The sequence below is a fragment of the Marmota marmota genome, unplaced genomic scaffold, assembly GCF_001458135.2.
Source record: "Marmota marmota marmota unplaced genomic scaffold, marMar, whole genome shotgun sequence".
Lineage (NCBI taxonomy): Eukaryota > Metazoa > Chordata > Mammalia > Rodentia > Sciuridae > Marmota > Marmota marmota.
The window spans coordinates 771,374-799,083 of NW_025999927.1; the positions used below are offsets into that span (position 1 = coordinate 771,374).

The following is a 27,710-nucleotide window of genomic DNA, read 5'->3' on the forward strand; positions in this document are numbered from 1 at the left end:
GTACACAGGGGTGCCCAGGACACGAGGCTCCTGACAGGCAGAGGGCCAAGCTGCCACCTGCCTCACCTGGGTCGACCGTGGAGACCTGGAAGCACTTGCTGTCCAGGTGCGCTTCTGTGGAAGGTGGCCCTAGAGGCGGCTGAGGGAACTCTAGCAGTTGAGGAGGGATGAAGGCTGGAGGGTGACCTCGAGGGTGTGGAATGGGGAAGATGAACACCAGCACCGAGATGGGTGCAGGCTGGAGCTGGCTGCGAGGTGTGTGGAGATTTAGAGGCGGCTCAAGGCTGCAGCTGTGTCCTCCCCTCCCTGGCTTTGGCCTGTGGTTTGCAGACAGTTGAGACGGCACTCAAGACCCTGCCAGAGCTGGCATTGAGCAGGCTTCTGCCTGGGTGCAGGAGAGCTGGCCAGCTGCTCTCCCCCTTTGCTGCTGGGAAGTAGTCCTGTGGGATTCCACCTGGATTCGGGAGTGACCTTCAGAGCAAGCCCTGAACGTCTTAGCAAGCCCTGGGTCCAGTTCTGGCCTCCCAGCCCTGTGCTGAGGGGCTTGGCTTGGTTCTGGCCTGCAAGGCCTTCCCTCTGCTCAGCTCGGTCAGCCTCTGACCCTGGCTCGAGGGCTATGCCATGTGCTGGCCTAGCTCTCCAGGTGCTGTCCTCTTCTGGGTCACCAGCCCACCCAACCCTGGCCACCTCTCAGTCCTTCCAGGAGGTTCTTTGGGGTATCTTATCCAAAATGGCCTAATAATTAGTAGCAGCTTGATGATGTTTTTTGTAAACCTCTCCATCATGGCCACTTCCCTGATTTTCCAAAAAATTTGATATAAAATCTGCAACAAGTATGCACTAAAATGTGGTTTTAAAGAAAAATGTAATTGCAAATTTTTTTCAATGATATAAATTTTTCTCAATAATATAAATAAATAAATAAATAAAATATAAATAATAAGAATAAATACCATCAAAAGAAACTTTTCCACTAAAAAATTTGCCTTCTCGAAATTCCCTGCTCACCTAAGTCTGCAGGAAATGCCATTTCCCTCTGTGCAGCTGGAGGAGGCCGTCACACCTGGCGTTGTGCGTCCAGGAGACCTGACTAGCTGCTGGCCCAGCACAGCACTGTGTCTCAACTAGGGCCACCAGGTGTATCCTAGGAGTGCAGGGTGGCAAATGCCAGTGACTCCCGATGCACAGCACATGCACGTCAGGACCGTGATCATGGTGGCTCGAGGGGGAGAGCTGTGGGTCACTGTGATAGATGTAGGAAGGGATAGTCGTGCTCAGTGTCCCGAATTGTGCTCAAGGGCCCATGAGGAGCCCATCAAGTGCCAAGCTCAGTGGTGACCAATGTGCTCATGGGAGGCGAGGCCCTCTGCTGCTCATGCAGTTGCATACCATGTGTGGCATCGTTGGCACAGGCTGACACAGGACTGTCCTGGTGTTGGGGGAGAGGCAGGCAGATGGCCAGCTGGAGGAAAACCTGCTGCCAACTGGCAGGGCTGTGGGGCTCCTGGAGGCCTCTGCAGACAGCCCCTCACAATCCAGCAGTGGCGACAGCCTGGGAGGAAGGGCAGCCACAGAGCCCTTGCTGGGCTCCGGGCCATGTGGAAGGAGGGCTGTGCGAGACGCAGGGCCTCCCGGGAAGCAGCAGGGTGCAGTCCAAGGACATTTAAAGCTCTGTTTCTAAGACGGTGAATGTCGTCTTCAGATCAATCTGTGGTGTTTAAGCAGTGTCAGGAGCTGATCCGAAGCTCATGAGGAAAACCCAGTGGCCCAGGTGGCCACGTGCCTGAGGAGCATGCCAGGGCAGCTGCCTCTCTGACACACCACAGGCCTGTGGCCATGCAAGTCTTGCAGTGGGAAGTGGCAGAGGCAGACGTAAACCTGACACCAGCAACCTTAGAGACCAAGGAGCCTGCCCGGCTGTCCTGCTCTGGGCTGTCCAGCGGAAGAGGTGGGCAGTGTGTACCCACAGGGCAGCACACAGGGGGCGTGGCCCGAGCGGGGCCCTGTCAGAGGTAAAGCTAGACAGAGTGTGTGCCACATGGGTGGCCTTGGGCACAGAGGCACTTTCTCACCTCCTCTGGGTCCAGAGTTGAAGAGCCAGAACTTGAGGGTCAGTGTGTTCGACTAGCTGAGAGTGCCTGCCACCATCTCAGGGCTTTGCTGTGTGTGTCGCTGGTGCCCATGTCCACGCCTACCCTTCTGCCACACCAGGACACAACACAAGGCCCTCACCTGCTGCTGCCCTGCGCTGGGACTTCCAGACTCCGTGCCCCCCATGATCACTTGGTCTTCAATCTTGGACAAGGCACTGAGACCGCATGTCCTCACCCTTGCAGGACCTGAGTTCTACCGGCATTTCAGGAGGGTGGAGCCTTTCCCATCTCCGCAGCCATCTTAGAGTGGGTGTGGTCTTGCAGCTGGCCACGCCCCTCCCCAGCCTCTTGGTATCCTGAGCCCACATGCATACTCTGGGGGTCTCTGGCCGCCCTGCTTCCCCCACCCCAAGCTCTTCCTGCAGGCTAGGTGCCCTCTTCCCTGTGGCTAGGCGCACCTCCCCCAGGCCCTGTTGGGCCTCAGCCCATATGCTGACTCCATCCTGGCCTCTGTACACAGGTGGCCTCCACCCATGCATGGTTGCCCATGCAATTGTCCCCTATTCCTTACGGTGGCCTTCTGGTTCTCAGTGTCCACTTTCATTGCTGTATTCCTTCAGTGACCTGAAGACCGGTGTGCAGAAGAGTGAGGCAGCTGCCTCAGAGCGCACAGCTGGTGTCCAGAGCCAGCAGGAGCAGGGCACTAGCCCAGCTGAGCACCAGGGGCCATGAGTCAGGCAGGGCGAGGAGACGCCACGGCCCCTTCCCACTGCAGACCTGGCCCTCCCTGGTGTGGCACGGAAGCCTTCGGTCGTCCTATCAGGGTCATTGCCACCCAGAGTCACCTGCACCACAAGCCACCCTCCCCAGCCAGGAGCTCATCTGTTTGCAGCCACTCGAAGTTCAGATACTGATGCCGGCAGCTCTCAGCCACGTGAGCCCAGATTGGTGTTTTTTCAAGTTTTTGTGAGTCTGGTTTCTAAATCTCCATTTTACTGGACTGGAAGGTTCCAGAATGACCACAAGAACCCTGGGAGCAAGTCGCCCAAAGCCCCGCCTCTTCCCAGCACCGTGCTGCTTCCAGAGGACAAAACCTCCGCTCTTCCTGCTGCTGACCTCAGACCAGCTCTGCTGGCTCCTGGATACAGCCCTGCCATGGCCACTGGAGAGCTGGCAGGGAGACGGCCCTTGGGCAGAATGCTTTCCGTTTCTCCTGACTTCTGTAGTGCCTGCTCCTGTGGTTCAGCATGGACGTGGGCACATGTCTGCACGTTCCGCCCTCGGGGCAGGAAGGCTCACAGACTGGTTGCTCCTGCTTCTGCCTGGAGGTTGGCAGCCCTAGTCAGCCCCATGCCTCACATTGAGGTGGAGGTGTGGGAGGTGCCACCCCCGACTCTGGCCTTCATTGGCACCGCTCGCCAGTTGCCATCTTGGGACTGATGCTGTCCAGCAAAGCATTCACAGTTGAAGCTTTGGAGGTGTCTCAGTTCCTTGATTTGACCAGCTAACAATTCTAGCTACCGGTCTGCTTGTCACTAAAGGCTCAGTGGTAACGAGGTTCTGTGTAGTCACAGAATCATTTGCCCCAAACAGTGGGGACTGTTATGTGGTTCTTTCATGACTAATTAAAACAGACCAGCTGTGATGACTCAAGTGAAGCAGGGAAGTCCCTTTTGTGATCCCACCTCACTGCTCTGTAGATGTACTATATTTCTAACTCGTGTTTGAGATTGTCTTCCCAGTCTGACAGGAAAAGGTGGCGAGGCTGCCATGTCCCTCAGCCCACACCATGCACTGTGTGTAGTTGTTCAGCAGCTGCTGGGGTCCACATGCATCTCACTGATGGACATTTTGGCCACAGCCACCTCTGCCCAGTGCGGAGCTGTCTCAGCTTGGCCGGGGACCACACTGGCTGAGGAGTGAGCCTGGCCTCATGGCCTGCAGGTCCCTAGAGGTGTCACCTATTGGTCCCACTGGCAGAGTGCTTGATGCCTGGGTTGCAGGACAACCTTGCAGGTGACGGTGACAGCGTGGAAGAGCTTGTGTGGGCAGACCTTTGGCCCAGCCAGCTGAGGGCCAGGCCTTGTCCTCACCACTGCCTGGCTGGCATGACTGTTCAGAACTGACCCTGAGCCAGGCTCTCAGCATGAGCAGCTCTGTTCACACTCAGGGACTCTGACTCTGGCTCCTGGCGCAGGCCTGGCACTACAGTTGAGCCTCCTGCAGCAATGTAGACTGTGCCTTCCTGGGTGCTGTTCCCTTGGGATGTGCAGCCCTGCCCCGAGCAGCACCAGGAGTCTGCAGGCCTGCCTGGCTCTCTGCCCTGCGATGCTTGGACACTTTAGTCTGGAGCTGAGGACTCTTGTCATGTAGGTAGCACTTGGTACCCCTGCAGTTCTGTCTCTGCAGCACAGACTCAGGAAGTGCTGCGTGGAATCTGCCCACCTCTGGAGGCCTGGTCTCATGTTCTGCTGAGAAGTGGCCCCAGAACCCTGCTCACTGCTCAGGAGAAGCAGTGCCCTTGTGTTCCGTTCCACCAGCTGCGGGCACCACCCTCACTCTGGTTGCTTGGAAATGGCCTCACTCTGGTTGCTTGGACACAGTTGTGGGGCACTCTGACATCCAGGTGGAGGGGAGTTGCTGTGGGCCTTGGCTGCTCGTGCCGGGTAGAGGGGAAAGTACAGGCAGGGCAGTGGGCACAGTGGCCTGCCCTGGGCACTGCGGTGGCTGTGAGAGTGCCAGAGCTGCGTCTGCAGCAGGCTGGGGTAGCCCTAGGCTGTCCCGGTCCCGTGTGTTCTCAATGTGCTGATCCCTAAGCTCACTCTGGACCTTCCCTGTGGTCACGTCCTGAGGGTGCTCTGTCTCCCAGCTGCCCAGCGCAGCAGCTGTGCCACACTGCACAGACAGACCTTCTCTTCCCTCAGGTGTCAGCGGAAGCAGTGGCGTGTGGACCTGCCAGCCACTAGCGTGGTGATCACGTTCCACAACGAAGCCAGGTCGGCCCTGCTGAGGACCGTGGTCAGGTGAGGCCAGGACACCAGCTGTGGCCCAGTTAGCTGGGTCAGCATGTCCAGCGGGGCCGTGAGTGGGCCACCTGGTGGCTCTGTCCCTGGGCAGCCGATGGCCCCTCCAGCCTAGGCGGGGCCAAGAGAGGACACCCCACCCGGTTGCCTGCACCCGGCCACGGCCCTGTCCTCTGTTTCTCCTCAGTGTGCTTAAGAGAAGCCCCCCGCACCTCATCAAAGAGATTATCCTGGTGGACGACTACAGCAATGACCGTGAGTGCTGGTCCTTCCCCAGCAGGCTGTGGGCAAGAGCACTGGGCAGGCTCCGGCCAGAGGGAAGGGCTTCTCGCGGCCCAGGGGCAGCGCCCACCCAGCCACAGGGACTCATGCTCCCTCTCTTCTCTCCCTAAGCTGAGGACGGGGCCCTCTTGGGGAAGATTGAGAAAGTGCGGGTCCTCAGGAACGATCGGCGGGAAGGTAAGACTCCCTCCCCAGCCTGGTGGTAACTGGGCAGTTCTCTGGCTATGAAAGCAATCAGGTCTCTGGTCCCGCTCTGTGCCCTCTCCTGTCCCAGCACACACAGGGAGGACGTCGGACACCTAACCCATCAGAGATGTGTGCTCTGGGTCTGTTCACGCATGAGAAGCTCCGTTCATGCTCAGGGACTCTGACCCGTCCCTGAAGAGCTTCAGCCACAAGCTATTCAATGCTCCTAGCTGCAGCGGCTGACCAGAGAGCAGATCCACGGCCGGCAGCTGCCACAGGGGGCCGTCCAGAATGGGGACACGCTGCCCTTGGTGCTTACACCCCTGTTAGTCCACCTTCCCATGGGCTTCCTGTCACTGGACAGGGCTGAGCCCCAGGAGCAGGCCACAAGGCCGTGGCAGGAGGGCTCCCCAGGGATGTGCGTATTGGGGAGCTCAGGCTGGTGCAGCTGGTGTCCCGGTACCAGAGCGTGGAGAGAGGCCCCTCTTGGGATCGGGGTCTCTCAGTCTCTCCAACTGCAGAGCCATGGCACCCAGGCTGCTTCCAGGGATTCAGGAGTGGCAGTGCTTCTCCGGCCAGGGCACAGCCCTCCTCCTCGTCCCCACATGGCCACTGCGCTGGAGGAAGGGGGTGTCTGAGCAGGAGCCTGCCCCATCAGCCCAGCGGCCCTCGTGTGGGAGCAGTGCCTTGGGCACCTGACCTCACCAGCCCAGCCGATAGCCTGCTCCTATGTGCACTGTGGCCTTGCTGGGCTGGCACCAGCCCCAGACCTGATCACCTGCTGCGGTCCTTATGTCCCCTGAGTGACGAGGCAATGGTGAAGTCTCCGCTGAGTGTCCTCACTCCCTTGCCTAGAAAGGGGAAGCTGGCCCAGGACACAGGAGGGGAGGAGAGGGGAGGGGAGAAGTGGGGAGAGGGAGAGGAAGCAAGTGGCTGTTGTGTTGCAGTTTGTAACTGGCCTGTCCCTTGCTGGCCTTATGGGGGGTGTCCATGAGCTGCTTAGAAACTGGCCGTGTGTCTGCATGTTAACTCTGGACCTCTGGACTTGGTGCTCATGTGGGGGAGGAACTGTGTCACTGCTGGGTTTAGCAGGGGTGAGGGGCATCGTGTGGGAGTGACTGGCAGTCAGGTCTGGACAGCTCAAGTGGGCAGCAGCTGTGTGATGCGGCCATACCTGCCTTGAACCCCAGGCAGGTGCTCCTACAGCACTGGCCAGCTGCATGGAGCAAGGTGGCCGCCGAGAAGGGGCTGGGCTAGCTACTCGGGCACAGCTGAAGACGAGGCAGAGGAGGTGGGCAGAAAGCCCCTGGCCACAGCTCAGCTGCCCCATCCCAGGGCTGCTGCGGAACCGTCTCCTCTGCCTGCCACTCGACCCCACAGTGCGGTTGCCTCGCTTCAGGGATTGGGAACCTCCTCAGGAGGTCGGCAGGGAGTAGGGATGCCCTGGATCTGCCCTCCTCTTCGCTTCCAGAGCCTCCAGCTTTTCCTGCCCAGAGTCCCCCTTTGGGGCCATCTCCGCCACCCCAGGCGCAATCTTGATTTTCCCTCGCCAGTGACGGCATGTGGGCCTCTGTCCTGCAGAACTTCCTCCTCGTCCCAGAGAGCGTTTCTGACTGGAATTCTGAGCTGGCCTTGGATGCTTTTCAGCATTTCAGAAGTGTTGCTGCGTGTTGTCCTTGCCTGGCCTGCGCTTTTCTGCCAGGACCACAGGTCTGCTCGGGCATTGGCGCCTCCTGGCTGCACCCAGCCCTCATCACAGGTGTCCCAGTTCACAGCCCTGGGCCTGGGTCCCCTTTACATTTAGGCTGCTTTGCTTCACTGACTCTGGGAGGTATGAGGTGGCGTTTTCCACCAGACTTGGGACTCGCTGGCCATTTGCATCTCCAGCACTTGTCCTGCTTTCCCCTTGACGTCTTTCCTCTCTGTTTGTCAGGAGGGCCCGTGTCCCTGGCCTGTCTTCAAGTCCACAGGTCCCTCTGCCAGCTCCATTCTGTGATTGAGACCGGTCAGGGAGCTGCTTGTCTCCCATCACTTCCTTTTCCTGGCTCTCAAGTACCCCGCTGTGTCTGCCAGACAGGCTCCAGTGCTCTGATGAGGCCCTTGTCTGTTCACTTCCCATGAGCTCTTGAACATGGTCATAAAAGCCATTCTAAATCCTTGTCTGCTGATCCAGCATCTGAGTCATCTTGGGATGCTTCTGTTGGGTTTTTCTTGTGGAGATGGACCATACTCTTCAATTTCTCAAGTCTAGTTATTTTTTATTTTACAATAGATGTTGTGGGTGATATATTGGAGATACTGGGTTATGTTCTCTCTCTGAAGGGTCTTGATCTCTTTTAAGCAGGACAGTGAAGTGACTGGTGGTGACTCTGCTCTGGTAGATGGACAGGTGCTTATCTAGGATGGGGATGCCCTGGGTGAGTCTCTTGTTTCTGAGGTAGTAGTCTGCATTTCTGAATGTGATCCTTTGGGTTTCCATAGAACTGAAGTGTTCTCCAAACTTCTCTAACTTGGCAAGACTTGAATTCCAAACCTTGTGTCCACAGGGATTGATAGCAACTGAATTCTCAGCTGTGTCCACTACAACAGGAAGCAGATGAACTCAGCTCTCTGGTTGTTCTTACGGGGGTTCTTGGAGTCCAGGCCTGTGAAGTTAGCTCAGGAGTTAGCCAGGCATGATCACTGGCCCTTTTCAGGGTCTCCTTCTCTAGTCCTAGCCACTCTTCAAGTCCTACGCTTTCTCCTCTGGCACCTTAAGCTAGAAGGGCAGCATTGCAGGGTGGGGTGCCTTGGGAAGCACCCCCTGAATGTGGCCTTGGGCCAGGTGGGCCTACTCTCAGGAGTTGATCCTCTGTGGTTCCATCTTCTGTTTCCTCCGGCTCTGTCACACGATTGGCTTTATGTCTTACTCGGAGTTCATACCAACTTCCAGGCTGGGCTTTGTCCAGTTGCAGCGGCTCTGCAGTCAACTGGTCACTCTGTCCTTTGCCCCTGGGGGCAAGCAGCTATGTGGGGTCACTGTGGCTCTCCTCAAACTGCATAGAGAGGAATGTAGAGCCCTCATCCTCCTTGGGTGTGAGCCTCTCGTCCAGTCCAGACACAGAGCCCCCAAGCACAGCATCTGTTGCGTTCCTCACGACTAAGACACTCAGGGTCACCCAGGGGAACTGGGCTGCACAAAATAACCACACAGAGACAGAGATACCTTTTTCTTTGGGTCCTGAGGGCTCCTCTGATCTTAGGGGTCTGTGGAAAGGCAGCCAGCAGGTGCTGAATCCTTTTATTGAGGAGAAGCTATTCAAACGAGGCAAGGGGTCAGGTTTCAGGGGGTTGAGTCTAGCTTCCTGATGTCTGCTGTCAGCAGGTTAACTGACAGCTAGGATGGCCACACCCAAGGGCAGAGCAAGAGAAGGGGACACAACAGAGGGAGCTTCCATGGAACATTCCATCCCAAACAGGGCAAAGTATTACAAAAGAACAGGTGAGTGTGGCTCAGCCCCACGGGTGACATGCCTACACCTGAAGACACGCCTTCGACTTCCTGGGCTGGGACAACGCCCAAGTCACCATGAAATGTAGTGATGGGTCAGAGCCTCTTGCTTCAGGATGGAAGGCATGGGTCATCCAAAGGGGCTCCCCACAAGCATCCAGGACAGTCAGATATGTGTCTTGAAGAGCAAGTGTGTGTGGCCAGCGGGTCGCAGGCGTTCAAGCTGGCCCAGCAGCACCACTGGGTCTCTGGCTCTGATAGGTCTCAGAAGACAGAGCTGTCTGCTTCAGGCTGGGGGCGGTGCGACCAGGTCCCAAGATGTGGAGCTGACATCTTCCAGGGCCCAGCCAGTCTGGAAGCTGTGGCTGTGCCAGAGAGAAGTCCTTCTGAAGGTCTAGCTTCCTTGCTAGATAGAGGCTTTATTATGCGAAGATCTTTCTGGACCAGTGGCTCTAGGGGGTGGCCTTCCCAGGCAACAGTCAACTGCAGAGAAGCCTTGGGGGGCCAGGCTGCCAGGCGCTGAGCCGTCCTGGGTTCTCGCTTCCCTGACACACTTCTGCCTTCCTTTTCAGGTCTCATGCGCTCCAGGGTCCGGGGTGCCGACGCTGCCCAGGCCAAGGTCCTGACCTTCCTGGATAGCCACTGCGAGTGTAATGAGCACTGGCTGGAGCCGCTACTGGAGCGGGTGGCCGAGGTGAGGCCCAGGACCGGGCCGGGGCAGGGCACATGGGCGTGTGGTCCTGGGCTGGCCGTGGGTGCCCCTGGTGCGGGGAGGAAGGCAGTGTCTCTGGGGGTTCATCTACAGTGCTTTGGGCTGTGGGGTCCCTGTGCGAGGAGGTGGCAGGCTCAGCAGGGGCTGGGAGGTGGCTGGTGAAGGCAGCTTTGGCTCAGGCATAGCTGCTTCTTCGCCTCAGCTCTGAGGGCGTGAGGGGACCTGGGACTTCAGGCTGGGGCAGTGCCAGCCTCGGCTCCCACTGAAGACCAGTCCATCATGCTAGGCTCAGGGAGAAGCACGTGCTGATTGTCACTCAGTGCCTGGGCAGGCCTCCAGAGGGTTACCTGGGACCCCCTCGGGTACCACCTCCTGCGAGGGGCATCATCATAAAGCTGGGTGGCCTCCTTACTTCTGGCCGCCTTCATTGACTTTCTGTCCTTCCTGCTGTGACTCTTCCTTGGACAGGGAGGGCAAACATGACTAGAGGAGGTGAAAAAAGGTAGAAGTGCTGGCTGCAGCATGGAGGGGCAGCTGGGCCAGGGAGATGCAGATGCAGACGTCCCAGGGAGCAGCACAGAGGGGCACCTGAGCCAGGGAGATGCAGACACAGACGTCCCAGGGTGTAGCTTGGAGGGACAGCTGGGCCAGGGAGACGCAGGTGTCCCAGGCTGCAGCATAGACAGCTGGGCTCAGGGAGACGCAAATGGCTTGGGCTGTAGCACAGAGGGACAGATGAGGGTCAGTGACTCATGAAGTACAGCATTGCCAAAGCTGGTAATAGTCATGACACTTCACTGCCTGCTTTGGGTTTGTTGAACGATATGGTAGACACTGCTTATGCGCTGTCTCTACTGCAGGTTCTGCCTCCTCTAGACTGTTGAGGAAATGGTGTAGGGGTCGTTGGCCATCGGTGATAGGCAAAATGGTACAGGTGGCAGGATTTCAAAGCAGATTCTGCTGAGCCCCAGGGTTTGACCCGGAGCCCTCACCTGCCTGCTGTTGCCCACTCTGCCAGGCCATCTCCTAAAAAGCCAGGCCAGAATCACCCTGTGTTGGCCAGTGCACAGGCCCCTGCCTCGAGGCAGGACCAGCAGAGCTGCCTCATGCCCATTCGAGTTAAAGCAGAAGCACTGAGGTGATGAGTTCTCACACATCCTCATCTTGCCAAAAGAAACAGAGGTGTCCTGTTGACTCCCACAGCCAGAGGAGAGGGAGCCAGGCCAGGGCTACTGCACTTGGCCTGCCATCTGCACATGGTGGCGCTGGAGGCCCCTGGTGCTCTGTGGCCTGTCCTTATTTAGCTCCTCTGATTCCCTTGTCTGATGGTTTTCCCGTCTTTCCTGGCCAATAGGGCTGCATAAGAGGCCTGGGACAGTGTGCCTCTATGGACTGTCAGTGTGAGGCAGGGCTGCAGTCTCCACACTGGCCACGGCCATTCAGGGTTGAAGATCAGAAAGGGGAACAAGCCTTTGTCCCAGCCTCTGACCAGAGTCTTCTTGTGGGCACAAGAAGGGGCGTAGCCAGAGCCTTGCTGTAGGAGCACGGGGAGGCCCTGCGGCCCCCTTGTCTTCTGCTGGAGGGACCTGGATGCAGCTCCTCACCCCTCACACCCCCTTGTCCAGAGAAGCCCAGCCCAGCCTGAGGTCTGCTTTGCCTTAGGGTGCAGGGCCAACTTGCTGCACATCCGAGCTAGGACTTACCAGAATCCTGTGGCGAGATTGTGAGGTGGACCAGTCCCTGGCATGGTCCTTACCTTAGCTGGGTGAACAGATGGCCAGAGTGTCCCAGTCCCCCACTGACCCCCTCTCATGCAGGCAGCCCCTCTGCCTGCCCCATTGCAATTGGGTCCCGAGTTGGGGGAGGTCCTGAGGGCCCAAGTAGAGGGATGCAAGCAGTCAAGGCTGCCTGGTGACCCCGACAGGGCTCTGAGGGCTATGTGCTGGATTGGGATGTTGACTGCTTCTCTGTTATTTACATATGCAGGACAGGACTCGGGTCGTCTCACCCATCATCGATGTCATTAACATGGACAATTTCCAGTACGTGGGGGCCTCCGCAGACCTGAAGGGCGGTAGGTGTCCATCCTTGTGCAAAGCCCACTCGTCCTGTTTCTGGCGTCTGAGGGGCAGTGACACGGTCCACCCTGCCGTGTGTGCCCATAGGAAGCCCTCTGCATGCTACCAGGGCTGTCAGGAAGGGGCTGTGGCCCTGTTTCCCACCCTTCCTCTTCCAGCCATGTGGCTCAGTGTGGCTGTGTTGTCCTTTCTGACCAGAAGTGCCAGGCCCCCACTGACCGCAGGGCTATAGCTCCTCAGAACTGAGGTTTTGTGGAGCTGGGGGCCATGGCCTCTCTGTACTGCCTGTGCCCAGGGATCACCATGTCCTGCTGACCCTGCCCCTTGCATGTGTCTTGGTCACTGACCCCTCTGCCCTGGCCCAGCCACCTTGTCCTGCTCCCTGCCGGGCAGCATTTGTCCAGGGGACCATACTGGCTCTTATAAGCCTGACAGCACAAATGACCTACAAGTCCACCCCCAGGGCACCAGCCACAACATATGTAAGACCCTCTGTCCCTCCTGAGAATGAGCAAAGGCCCGGAGCTTCCACTGCCAGGGGCTGGCTTAGATCTTGAAGCCAAGGTATAGCTGTGGGGTGAAGCAAGACACGGGCCTGGTTACCCATCAGCCTCTGGCCACTGAACTCCCCCTTCACTTCTGAGGTCTGGATCAGAGGCATAGTGCCCACACCAAAGGGCCTCGAGCCACTAAGGAGCCTCCTGCTGCCTCTGGCCCATGCCCGTGGGTATAGCCCCGTGAGGGAGCGTCGAGCTTGGGCGCTCATGTAGGAACTCAGTTGGGATCCCGAGGGGAGGGGCTGCCTGGTGGCTGGAGAGCTGCCATTGTCCTCTGGTGCTCTTCTCACTGGCTTGTCAGGAAGCCCATGGGCCCACTCCAGGGCAGCCCTGTGCAGCTGGTCAGCCTCTACATTCCCATGTGGAACTGGACATCTATCCTACCACCTAATGTTTTTAGCCGATTAGAAGAAAATATCCTAATCCAGACAACCCACGGGCCAAGGGTCCACTACTGTTCTGACCTCCAGAGAGAAGACTGTGCAGCAGAAGACTGGGCCCCAGCCTCTTACGGACAGCAGGCGCTAGGAGGCCCCAGTGCCATGGCCCTCCTGCGGGGCCTTGACTTTGCCCCCACCCCACGGGCCCCACTGCCCTGGGTGGGCTGGTCACCTCTGCCCTCAGCGTCCTCATCCAAGACACAGGTGGCCACCTTCCTCTAGTTCACTCTCAGATGGCAGTTTTCACATCCCCACCCTGTCCCCACTGCTGAATAGTCTCAGGTGGAATCAGAGACACCAAGGAGACCCAGTCGGTAGGCCCAGGAGCATGCCCCTCCCCTGTGTCCCTGTCCCAGGGGGCAGGGAGCAGTGGCCGGGGTGCTTGGTCTCCCCTCCTCGCCTCTCATGGCCCTTGGATGGGCAGACCCAGTGTACTTCAGGTTCCGCACTCTCACCAGCTCGCTTCTCAAGCCCCAGGGCGGAACCTGGGGCCTCCGGAGCAAGGCCAGTGCGCCCCACTGGGGTCCACTGCCCTCCTGCCCTCCCTGCCTAGCACCACTGCCCCAGTCGCTCCTTCCACGTACACCTTTGGTCTGGGCTGGGTTTTGTGTGAGTCAGTCCACAGGCCATCTGTCTCTGTGCTGGGGCTGGGCCGGAGCACGTGCATGCACATCCCAGCACTGCTCGCTTTCCCACCACAGGCTTCGATTGGAACCTGGTGTTCAAGTGGGATTACATGACACCTGAGCAGAGAAGGTCCCGGCAGGGGAACCCGGTCGCCCCTATAAAGTAAGTGCAGAGTGTCCCGCAGGCCAGAGCCCAGCACCTGCAGACCGCCCTGCACCTCCTCCCCTCCCCACAGCTCCCTCCCATGGGTACTCATGAGGCCGCTCCACCAGCCCTGGGCTGCCTCTCTGCTGTGTGGTGCTGCCATGAGCAGAGTGGGGGCCTCAGGCCACAGCTCCATATCACTCTGAACCTTATGACAGCTCTGTAAGGAGAGCAGGGCCCAGAAGGGCCAAGGACCTCACCCAGTCAGCAAGTGTCCACTAGCAGTCGGTCCCTCACAGGGAGGCTCGGCACAGCCTGGGCAGGGGCTGGGGAGGCGTCTGGAGGCAGTGGTGGGACACAGGATCAGCAGGACTGTGCTGCTTGAAGGCCAGTGTGTGGTCAGGGAGCCTAGGCTGGGTGTGACAGGAGTGCCAGCAGCTCACCTTGACCTGGGCCTCTCCGCCTCTGCAGGACCCCCATGATTGCTGGTGGGCTGTTTGTGATGGACAAGCTCTACTTTGAAGAGCTGGGGAAGTACGACATGATGATGGACGTGTGGGGCGGAGAGAACCTGGGTACGTATGAGACTCGTGGGGCGAGGCGCTCGCCAAGGCAGGGGCCTCCAGCCCTGAGCCCACCTTGTTCCTCCCACCCCCCACTGCTCGGGGTGCCGAGGAAGACGTCCCGTCAGAGACAAGGCCAGAATTCAGGGGTCCTTGAACGGAAGCATAGGCTCCACCTGCCGTTTGGCTGAGGTTTGGGAGCCACCTTCCAAGTGGGGAAGCTGCCCCTCCCCACCCTGCAGGTGGGATCCCTGCGCTATCACAGAAGCAGGGCCCTCTGGTCCCTCTGAGTGCCAGGCCATGGTCTGGCTGCTCTGAGGGTGTTGTGAGCGGCCGTGGGAGCTGTTGGTACTTGGATGGGGCAGCCAGGCCCTGGGTATTGGTTGCCGTGGTCGCCAGCAAGACTACGCGTGCTCGCCTGGGCTCTGGTGCTGTCCTCGCTGGCCTCACCCAGCCCGACCCTGGGGCTGCTGCGTGTCGGGTCCCACTGGTGCTTGGGCAGGTGTGCCCAGGAGGACAGCCAGGGACTGGCACTGCTCTGCTGACGGTTTTACTCCGACAGACTCAGGTGGTTTCTGTTAGTTTAAAAGCCCAATCTCGCCTGTCGTTTCCCATCACGTTGACGTGTCATTGGAGAAAACGCCTCATCTCTGAGGACCCTTCATGCTTTAATGTTGAAAACTGCTCTGTCTCAGCCTGTGTTGCAGGGAGGGGCATGGAAGGGCCTCAAGTTGGTCTCCATTCCTGGAATTTTAAGGATACCTTGACCTTAGGTGGGGCTCGAGTGGAGTCTTGGGGCTGAGGGCTCCAGTCACTGACCTCTGAAGAAGATACAGAGTCCTGCTTGCTCCCCAGGCTCCCGTGGCAGGACCCCCAATGGAGCAGCGTGGGGCTCGGGCTCCATTGGGGGTCCTTCTGGGCACGTGCAGGCTGAGTGCACAGGCAGCACACATGGTGATGGGTGCCAGCTGGGCTCCCGTCTGAGGAGGCTGAAACTCAGTCTTCATCCCCGATGCCAATCCATTAACAAGGACGTGGTTTTGAGAAAAAGGGAAAAGAAGGTTCGTTGCTTTGCTAGCAAAGGATAAACATAGGGAACTCCTGTTCTAGAGGCTGTGATTCTGCCCATTGGCAGGAACAGGGGTTTTCATAGAGGTGACTCAGAGAAAATGAGATTAGGGAGAAGGTTAGGGAAAAGAAGCCTTTTGCCTCGTTGCACCCTTAAAATCAAGATGGATCACCAATAGCTCTATTGGAGCCACCCGCAAAAATTTGGCTGGGGTTCTTCCTCTTTCCACCTTTATTCAAACTGGCACAGTCTGATCCAGAAACACGGCCTCAATTTGTGTCAGCAGTGTGTCTGTCTGTAGACAGAGGATATGGGCTTCATTAGGTTGGACTAAGTGATCTTCCCTGAGTGGATTGCCCAAGGCAGCCACCCAGCCACCCAATGACAGAGAACACGCTAGTGCTCCGTACATAAAATAAACTTCTAAAAAACTTCAAAAAAAAAAAAAAAAGATTAGAAAAAGAAAAAACATGTACGTTTCAAAGCCACAAGGGACATAGAGCGTCGGGTGAACCCTCAATTAGGAGCAAGTGTGCTGTCACCAGCTTTTACCTTGTGTCTGGGTAGGGTGGGGTCAGCTGGGTCCCCATGTCCTGGGCATCTTCCCCTCCATGACCCTTGGCCACAAGCTGAGCCGCAGAGTGTCTGCGGAGAGATTGCCCTGAGCGTGACTCCAACTTCTTGTTCTGGGCACTGAGCACCCTGCCCACAGTCGTCACCCATGTGGCCTTTGTGGGTGGGGGGGAGGTGGGGTGCAGACGTGCCCAAGGAGAGTCCAGCCCCCATGGTCCTGGTCAGCAGCAAGTCCTCATGCAGTCAGAGCCCCCGCCAAGGAAGAGGACAGGAGCCTTGAGCCCGGGCAAGCTGAGGCCTCTGTCCTAAGGAAGGAGCTCTGCTAGGCCCTCCAGGGCCCAGGGACAGACACCAAGGGCCTCGCCCTCCAGGTGGGAGACAGCTGCAGGGCTCAGTCATAACCTGCCCCAGGTCTCCCTGCAGCCCTCCCAGCTCAACACGCCCCAGGCAAAAGCCTGAGTTCAGATCTCCAGTGAAGCAAAGGGATATTTAGATTTTACTTCCTGAAATTCTGGGCCCTTCCTGCTTGGGTCTGTGGGACACTTGAAGGGTGGGAGAGCTTTCACTGCGGTGGCTGGGATGGGGTCATCCCAGGGCCTGGCATGGCCAGTTTCTCCACTGAGTCCCATCCCAGCCCTGATAACCCAGGGATGGTTATCAGGATCCCACTTTGCTGGTGAGTGACCATCTTCCCGCGACCTGGCTTTATCAGGCAGTCTGTGCTGCTGCGTGGTGGGGTGCTTGGCTGGAGGGCTCCATGGGCCTGGAGCAGGTAGCAGTGCTGGCTCGGGTCACCTGCCCACATTCTCAGGGCCCTTATGCAGCCTCTCCAGACCTCTCTGACAGGGAGTCGTGACCTTTCAGAATGGTTCATCTGAATTTCTGTCCAACCTGGGTCCCTTGCTTTTGGGGTGCTGGTTAGGAGAGGTGCTTTGCTGACGTCCCCTGGCACAGAAGACTGTGCTGAGCAGTTGTGTGCCACAGCCCTGCAGGATGACCGCCCAGGACCAGACAGTGCCTGGCCCCGCCATCTGACTCACAGGCTGACTCTGTGGATGCAGGTCACTTGTGGCCTTCTTGGGAACCATCCTGCCTGGGCAGTGGGTGCTGTGACATGCTATGGGTTTCTCCACTGTCCTCAGCCACTGCCATGGGTGGCCTGAGAGGCCAGTGCAGCTCGAGGCCTGAGAAGCATGGTGTTTGTGGTTGGGAGAAGGGTCTCTGGTTGGGGCCCAGCTGCATGAAGGGCCCGTGGTCTCCAGCAGTAAAGCCCGGTGTACATCTCAGGGCCCTCAGTGGGGTCGGAGCTGGGCGAGTAGGCGAGACCTGTGAGGGCCGGGCACACCCGGTCGCCAGCCAAGAGCGCCCCTCGTCTCCAAGTTTCTGGTCCAAATCTGAGCTATTTCCCATACATGTGCCCTCTTGAGGGCCCTGAGGAGTCTGACTGTTCAGGGTGTGTCACGTGTCTCCATTTAGAACGTTCTGGACTGTCCTGAAGGAAGGCGCTGCTCCTTGGGGCTCCTTCAGCGGGGAGAGCAGGCGGGGGGGTGGACGTGGGCAACTGTGCACCTGGGGTGGCTCTGTTGGTCACTGAGTCTCATTCCCACCCAGAGATCTCCTTCCGGGTGTGGCAGTGTGGCGGCAGCCTGGAGATCATCCCCTGCAGTCGTGTGGGACATGTGTTCCGAAAGCAGCACCCTTACACCTTCCCAGGTGGCAGTGGCACTGTCTTTGCCCGGTAAGTTACTGGAAGACTGAGGCTGAGGTGGCCAGCATGCCACTGTCCACTGTGGAGCTGGGCGTGGCCCTGGGGGCCAGGGTCAGGGGTCTCCAAGGTGGGCATGGCCCTGGGGCCCCTGTCAAAGGGCTCCCCGCAGCTCCAGGTTCTTGGCTTCCTGTGATACGCAACACTGTCATGCGAGCGCTTCCCATCTGAGTGCGCTAAATCATGCAGGGCTGGGTCACAGCAGCCTCCCTGGACCTGATGCCTGGAAGACTGGGGTATGGTAGGTTCTAGATAAATGTCTGAGCAGCTGGCTGAATGGACAAAACTGGTGCAGTCGCTGTGAGGCTCATCCCGTGGGCTCCCCAGATGAGCACCCTGTGGAGCCACTAGGGCAGAAAGGGTCAGGGCATCGTGAATCTGATCCCGTCTCATCCTGACTGGAAGCTCAGGCCCACTGGGCAAGGTCACGTAGCAAGGCCAGTCCCGTGAGGAGGGCCACTGGCATGTGCCAAGTGGCCCCAGCACTGGGGGTGCGCACTGCATTGCAGGTGCCCGTGCAGAGGGGAGGTGGGCAGCACCGTCTCCTCACCCACAAGCCCTGCCGCACTCACACCTGCTGTGTGGGCCTCAGCCGTCTCCCCTCTGCCATGCCCCTTCTCCCTCCCCACGCACCTTGTGACCCCTCCAGCTCCTGCCCGCAGGTGAGGTGCCCCCAGAGCCTCCTGGTGTCTCCCATGCTCTGCCCTCCCTGCGTTCTCAGTACTGATGATCTCCTGGGGTGGAGCAGGTCAGGTGGGTGCCTTCTCATCCTGTGTCCCTCAGTGGTATCGCTGGCTCCTGTCAGTGGCCTATTCTCCCTGCACTCAGGGAAGACAGACACAGGTACCTTAAGTAGCAACTGTTGCCACCCTGCTGAGCAGGACGCTGTCCAAGGTACCTAGTGAGGGTTAGCTGTCACTGTAGCTGGAGTTCGAGGAAGAGTCCAAGATGTGGGGGCTGAGAGGGTGCCGTGCCACCCCCGGTAGTGGACATGCTGCCAGGCTGCACTCAAGTGGCCTTTGTATATCAACAGCCAAGAGCAGCTGGTCCCGGGACCTTCTCTGCCACAAAGCATGGCTCGCTCCATGGTGGGGTCCTGCCTGCAGCTTCCCCTTCTTGAGAACCTGTGAGCCCAAGCAGGGGCCAGCAGGGACCCCAACATGGCCCATACTGCACTTCCACGTGACAGTCCCTCTGTCGGGCCTATGGAGGAGGTGACACTGACGGCCGCTCCTGCCCACCTTTGCTTTCCCCAGAGCTGTGGAGGCGGGAGTCCCTCCTGGTCCCTGGCCCTGCCCTCTTTGTAGGACACGTGGGGTACATGAGGGTCACGCTGGTCTGTCATTGGTACATCACAGGCCCTTCTTTAAAATAGATGCCTCCTGTGCTCCGGCAGTGGCCCCAGCTCTGGAAGATCCGTGCCCTCTGTAAGACCAGGGGCAGCTCCATGGGCCTGCTCGCCAGAGCTGCCCCACACCCAGGGAGCTCACCCAGTCACGTGCCTGGTGGAGGGGCACAGCACTGTGGTGCCAGTAGAAGCACCCTCAGGAAGGTCGGTTTTGTTTCTAGCAACACCCGCCGGGCGGCTGAGGTCTGGATGGATGAGTACAAGAACTTCTACTATGCAGCAGTGCCTTCTGCCAGGAACGTCCCCTATGGCAAGTGAGTGTCCCTCACCTCCTTGTGCGCCTGGGGGTCCTAGGGGACACCTGTAAACTGGAGCCTCTGCTCAGGCTTACAGGCCTGGTGGAGGCAGGTGGGGCTGCACCCAGAGCCTGGACAGCCCGGCTTGCCAGCAGGTGTCTGTTCTGTGCAGACAGCTGTCCTCCTGCAGCGTGTGAAGGGGTCTGTTTCTTTCTCCTCCAGTATCCAGAGCAGACTGGAGCTCAGGAACAAACTGAACTGCAGACCCTTCAAGTGGTACCTTGAGAATGTCTACCCAGAGCTGAGGTGAGTGCCCAGGGCCTGTGTTTCTCTCTGTGAGGTCTCAGGAGCAAAGATAGTCAGGGAGGCTGTAGGAGGTGATGGTCACACTGCGGGCAAGAGACCAGGGGCAGGGACGCCCTCTACGCTTGAGCTGCCTGCTGCAGCCTCGTGTCTCCTGCGGAGTTGTCCCCACTCTGCGTAGACCTGGAGCAGTCCCAAGGTGTCACCTCATTCTGGCATGTGGCCTGTGGGCAGCAGACAGGTCAGTGGTGAGAGGGACCTGTCTCTCCAGAGCAGCAGCTGGGGCTGCACACAGGCCTGCTGCTCTCTTCCCCTCGTAGCTTCCCCTGCCCTCAGCCCTGCTGGCTGGAGAGGGGAGGTGAAGCCAGCCAGCAAGGGACGGCCCCATGGTGACTCAGACAAGGGCCTGCCTCACTCCTGGGAACAGCAGTCCTGGCCCTGCGTCCTGTCGGGTGGCCATTGACAGCAGAGTACTCTTCTGCGCTTCATTTTCACCTCTGGCCTCTGTCTGTGCTGAGCTCCAGAAACTCTTAGGTTCCGGGAGCCACTGCACTTGAGCTGCAAGGGTGTGTCAGGCCGCGGCAGCGTGGACCTTCCTATCTTCCCTGTTCCCAAACAGCAGCTCACAGACCCCTGCACAGGGACGAGGAGCACTAGCTCCACCCTTTGTGGCTGGGAAGGCTTCTCCAGAGTCTCCTGCTACAGGTGGCTCTCGGGAGCTTTTGCTCTGCATTTAGGTGGCACTGGAATTGGCAGGTGGAGGAGGGGAGAGGACCCAGTGTCACCCATGGATGCCACTGCCAAGGACCACCTGGCTGCTTACAGGCATGCCAGCAGGGCCCCAGTCCTTATCTATCACCACCACAGGGTTTCACAGCAGGGACTTTGCCTAAGTGGCACGTGCTGCCCTTGTCCTGGTGGCCTGTGACATATTGGTGATGATGCCATGGGGTGACGCAAGAGATGCTATTTATTGCTAGGGGCACCTGTGGCTGGGGGACACGGGCCCTGTGTGCCCTGCAGACCCCGGCTCAGATGCTGGGTGCCTTACCAGCTGGTGGGCCTGCTTCCGAGCTGCAGGCCAGGGAGGCTCCAGCTACCTGTTGTGACCTGTCTGTGATGTTGCCGCCATGCCCTGCTTCCCGTGGCAGATCTCCATCACATTGCAGTGGAGACCCATCTAGTCGGTTCTGGATGGGGCGTGAGCTGAGGTTTGGAGAGCGTGGTCTTCACTGACAGCCTCGCGGCCAGCACAGCCATGCAGTGGGGCTGAGATCCAATCTCATTCCAGAGCTGGTGGCCCTTGCCTGCAGAGCCCTACCACACTGTGGGGGTTAACCATTGGCAGATCCCAGGTCCCCTGCTAGGCTCAGGTCCCAGCCTCTGGAAGGTCTAAGCAGCCAACTTGTTGTCTATGTGGCATCCACAGGCCAACTTGAGTATGGGGACGTTTCCTTCCCAGAAGGACTTCTCAGTACAGAGGAAAAGGGGTTATTGCTCCCACTCACCACCTGATGGCGCTGGAGCCCAGAGCAGAGACTGGCCGTGGGAATGTAGACCAGGCCAGTGGCCTCCCTCTTGTACCTGCTGCTGTGCTGAGGTCACTGGTGGTCCTGCAGGACTGAGCAGCTTCTCATGTTGCATTTCAGGGTCCCAGATCACCAGGACATAGCTTTTGGGGCCTTGCAGCAGGGAACCAACTGCCTTGACACTTTGGGACATTTTGCTGATGGCGTCGTTGGAATTTATGAGTGTCACAATGCTGGGGGAAACCAGGTAGGTGTGTGGGTGAGCTGGACGCTGCCAGCCTGGAGGGAACGGGCTGGGGTTCTGGGTTAGCAGACCTGGCTGCCAACTTCCCTATGTGGATGCACCTGTTCCTACAGGGCACAGCCTCTGTGGCAGCCAGATCAGGGTCAGGTGGCTGCCGCAGGCCTTGGTGGACCTCCAGGTGCCTATCTGGTGTGCGGCCACTGCTGCTCCTGCTGCCAGCCGTTAGGTAGTTGTAGTGTAAGATGCAAAACACAAACCATCGCTGCTTTGGTGTGAGCCTACATGCCTTTCCCCTAGCAACATAACACCCACCACCTTCTCCCTCCACCAGGAGAGAAACGTGTGAAGGCTGCTGGGTCTAGGACGTGTGCAGTTGGAGCAGTGCCGTGCACCCTTACCTCCTCAAATGGCTGCCTGACTCTGTGGGCCCAAGTGCTAAGGAGGGCAGTTAGTTCATTTCACACGTCATGGACATGTCAATCTCAGGCCCTTGTGAGATGAAACACTCTGAGGATGGGTGGGGTTTCATATGTCCCACTTGGGATGCAGTCTCCGAGGCTGCTTGGCATGGCCTGGACATCCTGAATAAGATGGGCGTGGCACAGGATCTCTCCTGGCCATTGAAGTCCCCATCAACTAGGGCAGGCATTGGAGCCGGCCCAGCCTCTTCCTGGCACACTCAGGCCATTCCCAGGCCTCTGGGCCCTGAGGATGCTCCCCAGGGCCAGGCTCCCCGCTCCAGGCTTTGGGCGTGGCTGCATCTGTCAGTTTCAGGTGTCTGTCCCTGTGGCAGGTGGGTCCCATTTATACTCTTGTCTCGGGTTCCTTTAGTATTGGGATTCCTGGAAGGAGGCCCTAGAGGGAGAGGGGAGAGGGGTAGAGGTGGAGGAGAAGAGCAGCTGTGCCCTCCATGGGCAGGGTGGAGGAAGGGACCGTGCTCACCATGGGCCGTGTCCTGGCGGTTCTGCAGCCCTGGTGCTGATGTAGGTTGGCTCTTGCTGCAGCCTCCAGGCTGGGGCCACCTGCGGAATCTGCTGTGAGTGGCGAAGCTGGGTCCCAGCATGGGTTTGCCGCTGTCCTTCTGGTCCAAGCCTGGTGGCCCTGTCCCCCACCGTGGCCCCTGTGTTGACGGGGGATGGCAGCAGCACAGGTGCTCGTGTTTCCATGTGCGCATTAGGGCCCTGGGGAGGCCCGCATGGCCATGCTGGGAGCCAGGGCAGTCCAAGGCAGAGAGGCCTGGCTTCCAGGTCTGGTGGCACAGCAGTTCCTCAGACCTCGCCAGCCTGGCTTGGGGCTGCTGAGGCTCCCCTGTGGCCTGTGGCCTACGTGGCTGTGTCTGAGGCTGAGTTGCCCTCAGCTGACGAGCTGAGGTCAGGGGGTCAGACCTGCCGCGGGGGTCAGGTCTGCCCTTGCATTCCAGAGGTCCTCTGGGAGGTGCTTCCTGACCGGGCTTTCCAGTCAGCGTCTCTCCAGGCAGCAGGCGTGGAGGCCTTCCTGGCCCTGTGTTGGCCGTCACCACCCTCGTGTGCTCTGGGTCCAGTCCCAGGCTCCCAGGCCTGCACAGCGTGGCTCTCTGGGCAGCAGCATCCCCTCCTCCCAGGCCCTCACAACGCAAGGCCATCGCCAGATTTCATTATAACTGTTCCTCCTTAGTCTCAAAGGCTCTGGCTTGAGCAGTACACTGCAGTCACTGTGGCCAGGCATGGAGCCCTCTGCTAACAGGCTTGGTGGCGCCTGTCCATGGTCAGAGCACCTGGAGTCTGAGGCTCCTGGTTGGAAGTAAACAGGTGGCAAGGTAGGAAGGCCTGCCACGGACACAGGCGGGGCGGCACAAAAGGACCTGCTGTGGACGTGCAGGGTTTAGCGCCAGGACACAGCACAGTCGACCCCACCCTGGGGCTGTCTGCTGCACAGGCCACCTGTCTGTCAGCGCTGCCTCAGGGGTCAGGTCTGCCCTGGCACCACGGCCGCCACACATGGATGCAGCTCGTGCGGATGAAGTTTGTGTGGCCTTACTGAACTGAAATCCAGAGCGAGGCTCTGGAGAAGGCTGGAAGTCTGTCTAGCTGCCCCCTTGTAGACCCACCACCGTGAGTCCTCTGAACTGATGGTAGAGTGCCACACAAGAGAGGAGGGGCACATGGGAGCTGAGGACCTCGTGGTGTACTCCTTAGTGGCAGCGCAGGGAGCATGGCCTACACACCCAGGTCACTGAAGGGCAGGGCAGAGCTGCCCACACTGCTCACACCAGGTTGGTTTTGCTGGAACCATTGTAACATCGGGGAGGATGCAAGTTTTTTTCACTGGCCGACTGCAAGCCCAAGGCCTCCAGATGCCTGCCGGCAGGACCGTCTGAACCCCAACAAGACCTAGTCATTCCCAAAGGTTGGAGGCCTCCCGGAAATGTCTGTGCAGACAGGAGGACTTCTCAGAGCCATGAGGCCTTGTGGGAATTTTCTGCAGGACAACGTGGCAGGGATACCTTTCCAAATCTGTTCAACCTCGATCTGGTTTTTCATAAAATTCCTGACAGTAAGGTTGAAGAAACACCAATCAAAAGCAGACAGGATTGAGGCCCAGCGTGCAGGACACATGCCCCATCTCACACCATGCAGAGGCCCAGGTGTCCAGTGTCCCTGGCTGCCCCCGCACACCCTCCCCAAGAGCCAAGGGAGAGGAGAGGGGCATACTCCCACGTGGTGGTTGGGCAGCAGGCATGAGGCTCCAGCAGTCCTGGCCGTGCCCAAGGACCGAAGAAGGATAAGCCATGCCACAGCCCTTGGCCCTCCTGACAGCATGCCTGTGCCTCATCCCCCTTCCCACAAGGAGGCCGTCCTGGTACTGACAGAGCTCTGAGTCAGGCAGGTGCAAGGGATGTGGCACTGTCACATGGGAGTGGGGGACCGCGGGGGAGGAACTTGTCGCAGGAGCCTGCTGGGCTCAGGGGAGAAGGGGCCAGGGCAGCGAGGCTGTCCCTGCACACTCTGCCAGGAGCCTCACCACTCAGTCCAGAAGGATCCCCTTGCCAGGATTCCCTACCCCCAGAGACTCGGGAGGCCCACCTTCCCGCCCAGCGTGGCCCTACCCAGGGTGGCATGTCACTGCTCCTAGTAGTGGCTTGCCTGGCCATCTTAGCCCTGACTTGCGTGGCAGTGTTCTGAAGCCCAGGCAGGATATTTAAACATCTCAGGCTCAGTTTTCTTGTCTGTGAGAAGAATAGCAGCCCCCAGGGACTTTGGCACAGAGGACACACCACAGCGCTGGGCACTAGTGGCAGATCGGCCATGCATAAGTGCAGTACATGGACTGTCCTTTGGTGTCCAGGGACTCTGGAAGCTTGGGTGGATCAGGCGGCCTCTATCGTGAGGACACTCGTTCCTGCCTAAATCTGCAGGAACTCGCACATGCTTTTCCGGTGTTCAGTCCATACCCCAGCCTGTCTTCAGACCAACCCTGTGTGGGCAGGACCGTTGGCGAGCACCTGCCGTGGGCCCAGGCCAAGGCCACAGGCTTTGCAGCTCATGGTACCTGCAGCAGCAGTGACAGGTGCCTGGCTAATGCCGTCAGCCTTGGCAACCAGGCTGCACAGAGCAGTTTCTGCCCAGCAGCAGGATGAGTCAGGCCAGCACAGCACCACCCAGCCGCGGGTTGGTCTTGAGCGGGTCCCCAGCTGGCGCTGGCCCCTCCTGGTCTCACCTGGACTCCTGCCTCTGACTGGGCCTTATGTTCCAGGAATGGGCCTTGACGAAGGAGAAGTCGGTGAAGCACATGGACCTCTGCCTCACCGTGGTGGACCGGGCACCCGGCTCGCTCATCAAGCTGCAGGGCTGCCGAGAGAACGACAGCAGACAGGTAGGCCCTTGGGCACCATGGTGCCATGCAGGTAGCAGCATTTGCTTGCAGGTGACTGCACCACACTGGTGACATTGGCTGCCTGCCGGAGCTCAGCAGAGCAGTGACATGGCACAGAGCATTTTGCAGAGAGACTACTTTGGTTTATTCGTTATTTTTTCCTGTTGAAATTTGCACCCATTCTGGATGGCTCGCATTCACACAGCGGGGACTGGATGCATGGCCCATGCTGAGCTGGGGACAAGACAGCCATGCCAAAACCATACTCCAGTGTGACTGGATCTTTCCCCGGATTGGCTAGCAGGGACTAGCAGGGCTCCTTGAGACGTGGCCACCAGGTCACTGCATGCTGTGCTCTTTGGGAGCTGGGCTTGTCTGATGTGTTCCCTAGTGGAAGCTTAGAAGGCCTGGGGTACAGCTCGGGGACAAACAGGAACATGGCACAGGGCACCTCCCAGGGTGCTGCGTGTAGAATGCCGCCTGCCCTCCTATAGGTGTAGGTGAGGTGTAGAGTGAGGCACAGAACCTAGTGTGGCCAAGGCCAGGGCTGGCGCCCCTCCCAGCATCACCTGGGAGGACTGGGGCCCAGACAGGTCCCAGCTGGATTCCTGGGGTTGGCAAGTACTTGCAAAGGCCTCTCTCTGCTCCTTGACCCAGTCTGGGTGCTCCACCCTCCTGTCCTCTTTCAAACCCTGCCCATCTCGGCAGTGGGTCCCTCTCTGGGGCTCTGCTTGCTGCCTGGTTTGCCTGTTGGTGCAGTTTCAGGATCTATGTGGACCTCCAGTAAGAAAGTGGCTGTCAAACTGGGGAAGGGGCCACCAGCACGACCCAGCCACAAAATTCAGCCAGGCTGCCAGAGGGGACGGTCTCTGATCAGGCCAAAGTGGCATTTCCCTTAGGAATTGGTAGGCAGAGTGTTTTTTATATAAAGCTGTGGTAAAGCATGTCCTTGGCTAGTCCCCAAAGCTTTTTTAAAACAAAGGGCTACTATAATCCCTCGCTTCGAAGTTGCTAGTTGTTCTCTCCAGTCCTGTTCTCAGGCCGTAACTGATGCCCTCAAAGGCCCTGTGGTCTCCAGAGGTCACTTTGTGAATGGAATCTGCAAGGTTGTAGCTGAACCCAGATTTGGGAGAGGGTACCCACACCACTGTGGCCATCAGAAGGGCGAAGACCATTGGCCGACCAGCACCCCTCCCAGGGCAAGATTGTTGTCTGTCCCTTGCTTGAGGAACAGCTGTCCTGCTGCAGCAAGTACTGGGTGACCAGGCACCTCCCACATTCCTGTTTTGTGAGCCTTGAAGTCAGGCCAAAGGGAGGCGGCACCAGGGAAATCGGAACACCCAATTCCAGGGGACCACAGAAGCACCTCCAGGAGGTCCCTGGTGCACCATGTGAGGGGCAGAGGTGCCCCCAGGGGTCCCTGGTGCACTGCATGCGGGGCAGAGGTGCCCCAGGGTCCCTGGTGAACTGAGTGAGAAACAGAGCTCCCAGGGGTCCCTGATGCACTGCATGGGGGGCATCAGGGCTCAGCCTCTGCTGACAGGGAGGAGTGCTGGGAGTGGAGTCGGAACCGCAGAGGTTTTTAAATGGGACTGTTTCTGGAGCTGGCTCAGCAGTGGACCAGGCTGATCCTCAGATGCCCTGCAGACTCTCGTGGACCCTGCCTTCTGCTGTGGGTTGCGGGCCACCTGGCCGTAGTGGTGGGGCTTGTTGTGAGCCTGAGCACCCTGGTGGCATGCCCGGAGCTCCACAGAGGGCAAGAAAGCACATAGTAGGAATAGCTACCTGCACCCGTGTTCTTCCTCACCAGGTGTCCTGCCTGCCGGTCGGCTTGACTAGGTCTTAAGCAGGGGCACCACAGCTAGGTGCCTGTGGCCTCACTGAACACTGGCCAATCCCTGTGTTCAGTGCTGTGTTGATTCCGGGGCCTCAGGCAGGCAAGGGGAGAACGGGCCACTGGTCAGGCTGTGGGTTCCAGCAGGGCGGAGGTGTGTTGCCTACGACCCTCACCAGCACAGGCACCTCCGGTCCTTGAGGCCAGGGTGGGAGCCCGTTTGCCCATGGGGGTTACCCACAGGGGTTGCCGCTGGAAGACCTCTAGGCTGCTATGCTTATGCCTCCTTGTGCTCTTCTCTTGCAGAAGTGGGAGCAGATCGAGGGCAATTCCAAGCTGCGGCACGTGGGCAGCAACCTGTGCCTGGACAGCCGCACAGCCAAGAGCGGGGGCCTGAGCGTGGAGGTATGCGGCCCTGCCCTCTCGCAGCAGTGGAAGTTCTCGCTCAACCTGCAGCCGTAGGGCCAGCGCTGCCGTCCTGCCTCCTGCACCACCGGCCAAGTTTGGTGATCACATTATTGATTATGTTTCTTAAACTTTCCACGAAACTATATACCTCAGTATTCCATCATGGTCTGAAAGTTGGAGAACCCAGCAAGGCGTGGGCTGTGCCCATGTGGCAGCAGGAAAGGAGAGCTGTGCCCCACCCCCCCACCACCCCGGCCGCAGCCACCCGCTCCCACCCACTGTGCTCCCACTTGC

The 27,710-nt window shown here is 58.9% G+C and overlaps 1 protein-coding gene and 1 pseudogene across 1 annotated transcript in view; both read left to right on the forward strand.

The window, feature by feature from the left end:
* Galnt2 (polypeptide N-acetylgalactosaminyltransferase 2) overlaps window positions 1-27,683 on the forward strand; it is a 51,322-nt gene extending 23,639 nt beyond the window's left edge. The window contains exons 4-16 of the mRNA XM_048800361.1: window positions 5,018-5,116; window positions 5,304-5,371; window positions 5,510-5,575; window positions 9,647-9,768; window positions 11,773-11,860; window positions 13,563-13,650; window positions 14,104-14,207; window positions 17,449-17,575; window positions 19,172-19,264; window positions 19,469-19,552; window positions 21,199-21,325; window positions 25,055-25,174; window positions 27,315-27,683. Of these exons, the coding sequence (XP_048656318.1) occupies window positions 5,018-5,116; window positions 5,304-5,371; window positions 5,510-5,575; window positions 9,647-9,768; window positions 11,773-11,860; window positions 13,563-13,650; window positions 14,104-14,207; window positions 17,449-17,575; window positions 19,172-19,264; window positions 19,469-19,552; window positions 21,199-21,325; window positions 25,055-25,174; window positions 27,315-27,470 (1,342 nt within the window). The 3' untranslated portion in view covers window positions 27,471-27,683. The remainder of the gene's footprint in view (window positions 1-5,017; window positions 5,117-5,303; window positions 5,372-5,509; window positions 5,576-9,646; window positions 9,769-11,772; window positions 11,861-13,562; window positions 13,651-14,103; window positions 14,208-17,448; window positions 17,576-19,171; window positions 19,265-19,468; window positions 19,553-21,198; window positions 21,326-25,054; window positions 25,175-27,314) is intronic.
* LOC125615897 lies at window positions 14,215-17,442 on the forward strand (annotated as a pseudogene).
* Window positions 27,684-27,710: the final 27 nt, after the last annotated feature.